The sequence below is a fragment of the Pantherophis guttatus genome, chromosome 4 (assembly GCF_059756535.1).
Source record: "Pantherophis guttatus breed Tessera chromosome 4, ASM5975653v1, whole genome shotgun sequence".
In the NCBI taxonomy this organism is placed as follows: Eukaryota; Metazoa; Chordata; class Lepidosauria; order Squamata; family Colubridae; genus Pantherophis; species Pantherophis guttatus.
The window spans coordinates 36,770,133-36,782,434 of NC_142066.1; the positions used below are offsets into that span (position 1 = coordinate 36,770,133).

General features: G+C 38.4%; 1 protein-coding gene across 1 annotated transcript; it reads left to right on the forward strand.

The window, feature by feature from the left end:
* The first annotated feature begins 8,247 nt into the window (after positions 1–8,247).
* Positions 8,248–11,683, forward strand: LOC117669006 (olfactory receptor 14A16-like). The gene has a single exon (XM_034423096.3). The coding sequence runs from the start codon at positions 10,769–10,771 to the stop codon at positions 11,681–11,683; it is 915 nt and encodes a 304-aa protein (XP_034278987.2). The 5' UTR covers positions 8,248–10,768.
* Positions 11,684–12,302: the final 619 nt, after the last annotated feature.

Below are 12,302 nucleotides of genomic sequence, written 5' to 3' on the forward strand. Positions count from 1 at the left end.
AAAAAAAATCTTTTAATATTGCTTCTCTTCTGATTATCACAATTTTGCGTTTTCCATCTATTCCTTTTAAATCTCTGAACACAGGAATAAGTTAAAAAGCCTGCATAGTTGTGATGAAGGCACATCCAATCTTTAAATCCAGAAGAATTGTTGAATGGAAGAAGTTACTGGGCAAATATTTTACATCCCTTATTATCATCAATCCACTCTAAAGATGATATATGTGAGTGTTTGGCAGCCTCTTGATTTTTGGTGAAGTGAGTAGCAGGAGGTAGTACAATTGTGCAAAACAAGTGTAATTGTGATGTTGTTTAAACCATGTGGCCTATTTTTTCCATGTGCTTTCTGAATCAAATGGCTTCCCCTAAAACACTTGTACATTATATGACTAGTTAGGGCATCGGCTTTTCCAAGACTTCTCTTCTTAAATGGTCATTTGCTCATACGCTTTGATATTTAGTTTCATAGTGTCAGTCTTAACTCCTTCCAACTACATGGAAAAAATCACTGCCAATGTTTTTCAGAAAGGGTTTGCCAGTTTCTCCTTCCTAGGACTGTGAAAGTGAGTGATTGGCCCAAGTCACCCATCTGGCTTTGTTCCTACAGCAGAACTAGATGTCACTGTGTCATAGTTTCTAGTGTGGTACCTTAAGCATTACACCAAACAGGTTCTTGCTCATTTTAGCTTTTCTCTTAGAAGTGCTTTGGCAAAACCAGACACTTGGCATGGTGGGAAAGATGGGTGAGCTGATACTATCTTCCATAACTCTTTTGTAAGCACAACAATATGAAAAGGCAAGAGGTCAATTTCATAATTATAATAGACCTTCATATAAGCTTACAATAACATGCAATATAGTATCAATTGGAAGAGATAAGATATGCTCCATTTTCTAATACCTGAAGACATGAGTATAAATAGATATGCTCCAGAATGATATTTTATTAAAATTTGTTTGAGAACTGTTTCATCCTAGTTGCTGATACAGTCTACTAAAAGGTTCATCCAGGTTTTGTGTTATTTATGCCACCATCTGTGCAATACATTTTTAAAATTATTTCAGGTAAACGTGCATAATAATATATATTTAAATTAAGATAGGACAAATACTTTGAGGCTTAATATAATAATGTTTTGGGAAGATGGCATATGCATATTGGAATCAACTAGATAATGTCGGTATCATTTTTTAGGGTGAGGGGCTTTCAGCTAAAGTAATATAACATTTTCTTCTATATTTATATTCCTGTTTTGGATGTTTTCTTCTTGTTTTCTTGCCTTAATATTTCTTGTCCACATTATAATTTGCAATTATAGTTATTACTTTGCTCTAGTTCAGCGGTTCTCAACCTGGGGGTCGCGACCCCTTTGGGGGTTGAACGGCCATTTCACAGGGGTCGCCAAAGCCCTCTCTCGCCCCCCCATGCTTTCACTCACTCTCACTCTCTGCTCTGTTGGATCGCCGGCCGTTCGCTTACCCTGCCCACTCCCAATCTATTGCTGCCTCCTGAGTCCCAGCTGATGGCTAGAGGAAAGAAAACTGTTTAAATTCTTGCTGCGGGGCTTCAAAGGGCCGTGGTATAGCCAGTGGTGGGATTCTGCGGGTTCTAGGAGCCGAACCATTTGTTAAATTGCTGGCTTTCCCCGCCCCTCCGCACCACTATTTATTGCCAATAAATAGTGGTGGGCGAGGGGCGGGCGAGCCAGCAATTTAACAAATGGTTTGGTGCTTTTTTGTAATTTTATTGGCCCGTGGAGCTTCAGCATAGGCTAATTAACCCTTGATTAGATTGGCTCCTGACTCTCAGCTGATTTGCTCTCAGCTGTTTTGCTCAGGGCTCTGCTGCTTGCTTGCTTGCTTGCAAAGAGTGCTGGAGCAGATTTTTTTTCCCCTAGCTATGCTGAAAAACAAAACTGAAAGTAAAGCAGGCTCTTGGCTTTGCTGTTGCTGCAATGTTGGAAAATTAGGCAGGCAGATTTCTTTTCTTTTTCCTCACCAAAAAAGGTAGGTGCAAACAATGGGAAATTTAGGGAAAAAGAGGAGAGTTCAAGATTTTAAAACACAAAAGAAAAAAGCTCTATTTAACTAGGGAATTGTAATAATTGAGATACTATTAATTGTATATTGTGTTGAAAGCAGAAATAGTTAAGTTGTGGTTTGGAGGAATATATGGGGGAAATTATTTGGTTTATTATTATTGGTAAATATAATTAATTGATTTGTAAGAAATTGGATTGCATGGAAATAATTGGAATATTCATGTTCATATTGATTAATATACAAAAACGGTAGTTATATAACTAATTGATTTATATTAAAATGTTGAATTTATATTAAACAACTGTAATATTACATAATTAACCAATGTGAGGATGGATATAAAAATAGATGACAATGGGAAGGGGTATAATATAGAAGGGAAAAATTGAATTTGATTAAGATTAGAGATGAGGATGAAAGGTAATATTGGTTTTTTACAAAAATAGATGAGGAATAAATATGGCAAAAAGGAAATATAGAAATTGTAAATTTAATTGAAATGACTAAACACTGTTTAAATTTGTGAACCGGCCAAATACTCTGTTCAAAGAAAATACATTGTATGTTTGTATGTGTGTTTCTAATTATTGTTATTTATTCATATTTGTTCTCTTTTATTCTTTAAAGTTTAACAATTCATTCTTTATCTTAATATCTTTATATTTGTTTGGGGTTGGCTTTCTTCCCTTTCATCTTTTTTATTGTACAGCAATCTTTCTCCTCAAACCTACGACCTCTCTCTTTTCTTTCCTTCTTATTTTCTCTTCCTCCCCCTCTTCTTCTCCTCCCTACTTCCTCTTCCTTTCTCCTTCTCCTCCTCTCTTCTTCCCTCTCTTACCCTCCCTCCTACTCTAATTTCCCTTCCCTTCCTTCATCCCTCTCTATTGCTGTATCCTTTTATGCATATGGACTACTCAGAGGGCTGAAAAAGTTATTTCTGACTGGTCCTCGCACTTTTGACCAGTCCTCGAACTTACGACTGTCCTCACATTTTACGTTTTTGCCCTATCTTGTCACCATGGTGAAGAGGAGCAGTTGTGAAATGAGTGACATGGTTGTTAAGAATGCTACAATGGGCATAAATGATGACCAGTCATAAGTGCGAAGACTGGTCAAAAATGCGAGGACCTGTCAGAAATCACTTTTTTCAGCCCTCTGGGTAGTCCTTTTGTGCACATGGACTACTCAGAGAGCTGAAAAAGTTATTTTTGACTGGTCCTCACACTTTTGACCAGATCTCGAATTTACGACTATCCTCACATTTTACGTTTTTTGCCCTATCTTATCACCATGGTGAAAAGAAGCAGTTGTGAAATGAGTGACATGGTTGTTAAGAATGCTGCAGAGGCATAAATGTGAGGATGGTCATAAGTGTGAGGACCAGTCAAAAGTGCGAGGACCTGTCAGAAATGACTTTTTTCAGCCCTCTGAGTAGTCCCTATACACATAGCCATGGCCACCCAATCACATGACCAGCTAGCCATGCCCACTAAGTCACATGACCTCCAAACCATGCCCACAAAATAAGCCACGCCCACAGAACTGGTAGTAAAAAAATTTAGAACCCACCCCTGGTTGGGGGTCACCACAACATGTGGAACTGTATTAAAGGGTCGTGGCATTAGGAAGGTTGAGAACCACTGCTCTAGTTTATTTAATAAAGTCTTTCAACATTTACCTAATTTGTGTGGGTATTACTTTCTAATTTGTGAACATTGTATTCAGACTTTTGTGTAGCATAGTCAAATGAATCTTTCAATGACCACTCCCTCTTGAGATATCAAGGACTCTGGTATGGAAACTAAAAATCTGAGACTTATACAGAAAGCAAGAACTTTGGAGTTATATAAAGATTCCCCATCCCCATGTATCCAGCAAGTAGGAGGGAAAAAAGAAGCAGGTTAGTTCAGAATGGACTGTAAACTTTTAGATCTTTTTAATATGGGAAATCAAAATGTGTCATTAAATTCCTCAAAATACAATGTTCATTTGCATTGCCATTACTCTGCCTCACAGTTGTGGCATATGATTTCCTGTGCTGTAAGACAGAATCTTATTTTGAATTTGAGGAGGTGTCAGCTTTTTGAGGTAGGTCAGTCAAGAAACCAACTCCTCAAGTTTAACTGGAATTATAACTTTATAGTCATGAAAGACAATCTGTTTACTTTATCTCCTTTTTATACAGAAGAGAATTAGCTTGGAGACAATTTTTTATGCTTTCCTCATTTCCTCAGAGTAAAGTTTTTTTTTTTTTGATATTGTTGCTGCATAGCTTTTCAATTGATTTCAGGCATGTTAAGGCATGTTGTGTTTAAGCATGATTTGTAAAATATGAGCAAAATAAAAGTTCAATCCAAAGTGGCAACAAAGAAGAAATGAGGTAATCAAGATTCCTAGGAAAAATCTACCTATCCAACAAAAGGAGACTTACAGTACCATGAAAAGCTACTTTTTACCCTTTTCATATATCAATGTAAGATTTTAGTGCATATAACAATTGAGTGTGACATCAAAATATTGATGTACTGACTTTATCAATGTGCCCACCCTTGCCCACCCACATAATAACAGGGTAGCCTTTCTTTCCACTGACCTATAGGAGGATAAGAATCTTATATTTTCTATTATACATTCTGCCTTCCCAAAAGGATGTTCATTCTTTTTCTCAATTTCTAGTGATTGTTTTTATTCTTTCAACCCAGCAGTTGCTATTGAATTGAGGAGTTGTGGTGGGCTGTGGCATAGGATGTCACTGGAGCTGAGTCCCCTCTGACCTCTCCTAGGATGTTGTTCATTCATCGCCCGAGATAGAGAGGCTCAGGGAAGCACCTGCTTGGGCTGAAATTCCTCACTATACTGGCTCCTGTTCCTGCTGTAAATTAAACCCTTAGGCATGCTCATGGCACGTGTTTATGGTGTGACCAGGAGAGTCAACAAGCTTCAGTCTGCCTGGCATCACACCCAGGGTGGCTCTGAAAACTCCAACCCCTCTGAAGCCAAAAGAACAGCCAAGAAGAGGGAAGGAGAAGTCATGAGGGGTGTGCCAGGTCATGAATATGTCCCCCCTGAGCAGTGAAGGGGAGGGAACTCTGACTGGGGAGGATCTGAAATTGATCCTCTATGAGAGCAAGAGCAAGGGGGAAGAAAACCTGATGGTAAGCAAGGCCATCAACCCCTTGTTGGCTTAAGTGGAGATCACAGTGCCCCACTCAGGGGCAAAGGGGATGGTAAAAGCCCTAATAGACTCATGGTACACCTGATTATCAATCAACCTGCAGGTAGTATGAATCTGGGGTTGCTAGTGAGAAGGCCCCAAAAATGGCAGAGGCCAAGATATTGGGGTTATCCTGGTTAACCAAGTGGAGCTTGGTCATATGCCGGGGGGAAAAATGTGAGGCATGTAGTGATTGCGGGAAAGGGTCCCACCTTCACGGAGGAAGAACGAAATGAGTCAGAGCAGCAAAAAGATAAGGGTAAAGAACTACATTGATAAGAACCTAACTAGGGGATTCATCCAAGCTGCCAAATCCCGAGTGGCTGCCCCCATGTTGTTCAAAGAGGATGGGTTGCTAAGATTATGTGTTGATTTTAGGGAAATAAATGGTGTGTGTATACAAAACATGTGCCCTCTCCCCCTCATGAAAGATTTGTTGGGACACTTAGCCAAGGGGAAGGTGTTCCCCAAGTTGAACCTGAGAGAGATGTACTACTGAGTGAGAATCCAATGAATGGAAAACTGTCTTTAACTGCCTATTAGGATCCTACCAGTTTAAAGTGATGGCTTTCAGACTACAGGGAACCCCTGTCATATTCATGCAACTAATTAATGAGTGCTGCATCAGCACCTATATAATGGGGTCCTGGTGTATCTAGATGGCATTCTTATCTGTCCTGACACAATTGAGGACCATGAGAAGTTAGTGAGACAAGTGCTGAAAAAACTTTTAAACATTAAATTTTATGCCAAATTGTCAAAATATGAGTTCCTTAAAACCAGCCTACATTATCTAGGGTATAAGGTGCCTTGCGAAGGAGTTGAGATGGACCTAGGCAAGGTAAAAGCCATTTTGGAATGGCAAGCCCCATGAACCCATAGACAATTACAAAGGGTTCCTGGGATCACAGAGCTAAGACAGAAGGCAGGAGAGAGAGATCCCAGCCCAACCAGCTGTTGAACTGGATGATGGAATGCCAAGTGGCATTCGAAAAACTCAATAAAATGTTTGTGGCTGAGTGGCTCCTAAAGCACCCCAACCCTAAGGAGAAATGTGTGATTCAAGCAGATGCCAGTGATGTGGCAGTGGGGACAGTACTCCTCCAAAAGAACAGAGAGGGGAAACTACAGCCATGTGCTTACATCTCCCAAAAGCTAAATGAGATTGAGAGACATTGGGCAGTCTGGGAGAAGGAAGCCTTTGCAGTGCAATGGGCATTGTTGATGTGGAGGCAGTTCCTAGAGAGGAGTAAAATTCCCTTTGAAGTATGGACTGACCACGAAAACCTGGAGGTGCTGAGGACCTGCCAAAAAACTCTCCCCCAAGCTAGTATGGTGAGCCCAATATTTTAACCGGTTTGAATGTATTTGAGTTGAAATACATTCCAGAAGGGAAGAATTTCTTAGCTGATGCATTGTCCCGCATGCCCCAGTACAAAAGAAAGTGGTGAGCTCCATTATCCCCACAAAGTAGCTGGCCATGCAAGTAATCACCAGGTGACATGGGAAAAGGAAACTCTCCAATCCTAGTGATCCATTGATACAGAAATGATGAAGGGGCTACAAACCAATGCATGGTTCAGAGCCTACCAAGGGGAATTGACTCTGAGGAGGCAGATGGCTTGGAAAGGGGACAAGTTATATGACCCTGAAAGCCTACAAGTCTTACAGCAAATCCACAATGCCAAACAGGCTGGCCACTTTAGGTTCCTAAAGACTTTACAATTGGTTAAATGGCAAACAGGAATGAAAAAAGGACATAGATAGCTATGTAAAAAGTTGTGCTGTGTGTGCAGCTAAGAAAAAAAACAAAAACAAGAAAGAGTCCAGGATTGCTGCAGCAGGTAGTGGAGCCAACTCAGCCTTGGGAGGAGATAGCGATGGACTTCATAGTTGAATTTCCAGAAAGTGGTGAGAATACTGTGAAATGGACAGTAATTGATCTGTTCTTCAAGCAAACTCACTTCGAGCCTCCCATCAGCCCAGAGACTAGCCAAGATGGTGGTGCAGAAGATCTATCAACTGGATGAAGTACTGAAGCATATCATTGCAAACAGAGGGATGCAATTTACAGCTAAGTTCTGATGGGAATTCATAAAACTTACAGAGTCTTCTCTAGGGCTCAGTTTTATGTTTCATCTGAGCACAAATAGAGCCATAGAAATATCTAGTGCAATGGTGTAAAAGTACCTAGGTTGCTATGTCAATGACCAGCAATCAAACTAGGCAGAACTCCAATCATTTGCTGAGGTTGCATATGACAAAACAGTGCATAGCAGGATTGGACTCATCCTGTTTAAGATAGCCATGGGGGTGGAGTTTGTGTCCATGCCAGAAAGAGCCTCCCTCATGAATGTCCCTAACGGAGTGGGTAGGGGCCTTCCTTATATTTTTAGAATATGTGGGGAAATGTAAGGAAGACCCTAGCTAAAGCAACTGAGAGTAAAAAAAAAAAAAAAAAAACCAAGGAGATAAAAGGCAAGCACCACAAGAAATATTTCACACACACACACACACACACATACACAAAGTATCTAAAGTTAAGGTTACTTTGTAAAAAGCTATGTCCTAAGTACCTGGGGCCTTTCCCTATTGTGAAAGTGATTAACCCAGTCACAGTACAATTGAAATTGCCTTGAATACTGGGGAAAGTGCACCCAGTGTTCCACTTCAGCTTACTCAAGCTGGCGGTGGGATCTAGACTAAGGCCAATTGAGAAGGTCCGGGACCAATAATAATAGGGGGTGAAAAGCATTATGAAGTTAAACAAATTTTTAGATTCTAGACTTTGCAAAGGGAAACTACAATAGTTGGTGCAGTGGAAGTTATCCAAGTTTAGAAACAAGGTGGATTAAATCCCCCAATAGTAAAGCAGGTTGCTTAATAAATAGGTTCCATGTGAAATAGCCTCAGAAACCAGCCCACCACCCAGTTAAGGTGTAAGGAGTTTAAATGCTATTAACATGTGTTTGATATTTTACAGGTATCCCCAACATTTTTTGGGGAGAGGGAGAGGACCTGTCAAGCTTCAAAGTGTATTCAGGCTGCTTTCATTTTTACTGCTTCAGAGCTTGCCAACAGACCGGGGATATAAGGAAGGGAGATATTGGAATGTGAATTCCAGACAATAAAAAGAAACTGTTTCATGGGAAACTGGACACTCCAACAGTTGTCCACCAGAGGCATGGAGGTTTTTTCTACAACAACACCGGGACACCTAATTCAACAATATGACCTGCACTAATGAGGGAAGGGAGGATTCTATATTTTAATTATATTGAATTGCCCAGGAATTGGCCAGAGCTGGTTTTGTTTTGATTGTCTGCTGAAATGATGTACTCAATGAAGTTTTGCATAAAGAGATTGGATTGTCTCAACAGTGTTTGCTTGGTTGGGTTTGTCAGTTGGAAACTTGACACAAGTATCTGCCTAACTCCTTTCCTAAATATTAAACATTGTGTATCTGGTCTGAGATTTTGTACTGATTTCTATGGATTTATTGTATTATTGATTCTATTATAACTTTTGTAAGTCTCTATGGGCTTACATTGTGTCACATTCTCTGAGCCTTGTGTTAGGTATGTATCAACAGTCTCACCAGGCAGCCATATTCTCCCTATAAAGGACTGTAGCTTGCAATACAACAGTACAAAAATCATGCTTTTTTGGACTCCCACACAAATGCCACTGTTTATTGTGAAACTTTTGGCATTAAACTAGGTTTCTATAGGTTTCCTGTTATTTGTTTTTGGTCTTAAAATTGACAGAATTATTATCCCACTTCTAGAAATGTGGACATACCTAGCCAAGGTCAAGCTCTTCTCCTACCTGTGGCATGCAGAATAGAGGTTTAGTTTTTTTTTAAAAAAGACTGGAAGTGAAAAAGAATTACAAATGATGAAATATATGCCAGGGCGGTCTTCTTACATGATTGTTTTTCAACTATCATAATTTACACTGCAGCCCCCATTCTGTTAATAATCTAAGATATTACTATTCTGTGTGATATGACAACTGATCCTGGAGAAAGCTTTTGACGATCAATTATGTTAATAATCACAGAGAAGTCAGTTTTATTTACATTTGTTAACTATATTAATAAGGACACAGAAGTCAGTTTCTTCTGGTGCACAAGTCTCTTGAGGAAATAAAACAAGATCAATAAACATTCAGAATAGAAATCTCTAGGACTGCAGATAGATGTTTCACTACATGGAAATTAGTGGGACAGCACTGACTTAAAGAAAGACTGGACAGATTCTATGTAGACTTTAAATAATGAATTAATTACATATTTAACATTGATACATTTTCCACATGATAATTATGAAGAATAAAAAATAGTTTTAACTAGCAGAAATTTGAACTAAACCTTCATGCATGAACTGATCTCTAACAGGTGAAGTAGCATTGCCAAAGTCATCTCATAATCTATCAGTATATGAAAAAAAGGAATGCATGGTAAAATCTGCAGGAAAAAATCTGTTTTTTTCCCCCTCTGCTTTTAAACAAGTTAAGTATTACTGCTGAAAATGTGCTAACATGGCATGCAACATTGTTGAAAAAAATGCTGAGATGTCAGAATACCAAGGTGTAATATGTTGTGTTTCATTTTCTGTCCAAACTCTATTAGCAACATTATTGGTTTGAATTGGATACTGTCTTTTCCAACTGAGTTTTCATTTCCTTCTGATTATTGGATAAGGGAATTTATTAATCTACTAATATTTGAAGTTCTTTGATTAAATGTATTTAATAGTGGAGTAATGATATGTTTATCACCAGGTGAATATCAAAATAGCAGTTACATTGTAACTTAAGTTTTATAATTTCCTATTTAATATACTATTAAATACATGTTTAATAATCCTGTATTTATGTATTGGTTTAAAGGTTTTTATGGTATTATTTTAGCCTAATATCTAGTAGGGAAATTGAGAAAAAAAACCTGTCACACACACAGAGAGAAGTTATACAAAGAGGAAATCTGCTCTCAAGATTTCAAAGAAAGAGATATAGCAAAATATTTTTTATATTTATTGGCTAGATTTACATTGCCTTTCTTCTAGAAGCACAAAGCACCATACACTGGAATTCTTCAATTTTCCAACACTACCACAATCCTGTAGGAGTGCAGACACATTATGATGGGTCCAATTATTCACAGTATTCTTTCATTGATGAAAATAGACCTAAACCAACTTTGTTCTACCCCTAACCGTTTTGATCATTACATGAGATAACACAACTGAAAATAGGAAAAAAGGAAAAATGTGAGGTTGAGGTTGGTCCTTTAGTACAGAGAAGTAAAAATGGGAAACATTGTACTCTGATATCACTACCTTATATCCCTGTTTTCTGGATTCTGATCCTTTATTCATCCCATCCATGTTTTACTTTTCTTGATTTTTTCTATTCTCACCAAATAAAAATGCCACCTTCAACATTTTATCTGACTGAATTTCCCTCTTTTCTTTCATTGCAGTTATGCCAGCTTTGTCATAAATGAAACATGGAGAACCAAACCACAGTGACTTATTTTCTGCTTCTAGAATTCTCAAAAAATAGGCATCTGCAGCTTTTGCATTTTTTCTTCTTCTTTGTGTTATATCTGACAACTGTAACAGCAAATGTTCTCATTATCACTGCAGTAGCTTTCGACCATCGCCTGCACAGTCCCATGTACTTCTTTCTCATGAATTTGGCTCTACAAGACATAGGCTCTGTTTCAATCATTGTCCCCAAATCCATGATAAATTCTCTCATGGACACCAGACACATCTCGTATCATGGTTGTGCTGCTCAAATCTTTCTCTTTATCTCCTTTGCGGCTTCTGATTTCTTCCTCCTGATAGTTATGGCATATGATCGGTATGTTGCCATTTGCCACCCACTGCACTATGAGATGGTGATGAATTGGAAATACTGTACTGAGATAATAATTCTGGTGTGGGCTTCAGGTCTCCTCTATGGAACGTTGCATACCACTGGCACTTTTTCCATCCTTTTTTGTTCTAATGTGGTCAATCAATTCTTCTGTGAAATTCCACAGTTGCTAAAACTATCCTGCTCTGGCATAAATCTACTTGAGGTTGGAATTCTTGTGGCCGGTGTCATCGCTGCAATAGGTTGTTTTACTTTTATACTTGTATCTTATGCAGTGATCTTCAAGACAGTTTTAAGAATCCCTTCTGAAAAAGGAAGGCAAAAAGCCTTATCCACTTGTATTCCCCATCTTACGGTAGTCTCTATGTTCTTATTAAGTGGATGCATTGCCAATCTGAGACCTTCTTCTAACACTCCATCTTATTTAGATTTTACTTTGACTGTTCTGTATTCCCTCCTTCCACCCCTGTTCAATCCAATTATCTATAGCATGAGAAATAAGAATATCAAATATGTCCTTTCTCAACTGTGTAGGTTTTAATAAATTATTGTAATCTTATTTATATTTATATATTTTTTCATTATTTTCCTTCTGTTAATAAAGGAATAAAGGTAGAAATGGATAGTTGGGATGGAACAAACTGAACCTTTCAAACAGAAGAACCATAGAACTCGAGATGTTATTTGCAAAAATCCTGGATCCCTAATTACTGTCAATTTAGTTTACCTGTTCTAAATATGGGTGTTTGGCAATTCCACAGGCTTGGGAAATTTAGTTGGGAAAATGACATTTTGGGTTTGATAATGACCCCTTGTGATGGAATGCTACTGATACTACAACTGTGTAGTAACACAGAATCTTATTCTGAATTTGAGGAGATGGCAGCTTTTTGAGATAGGTCAATCAAGAAACCAACTCCTCAAGTTTACCTGTTTTACTTTTAGTATATTAAAAGCCATGCTGTGTTTAAATATGGCTTGTAAAATAAGAACAAGATAAAATACCAGCAAAGATGAAATGAGGTTGCCCAGAGCCAATACGAACTCAGGAACTAAAACTTCCTGAGGTCATCAAGAGTTCCAGGAAACCAGATATACCCATCCAATAAAAGGAGACTTGCTATGCCATCAAAGGTTGTCTCCTAATCTTTTCATGTATA

What these genes read in the sequence shown, in the direction of transcription:
- LOC117669006 (XM_034423096.3), top strand. Translation starts at nt 10,769, where the DNA reads ATGGAGAACCAAACCACAGTGACTTATTTTCTGCTTCTAGAATTCTCA.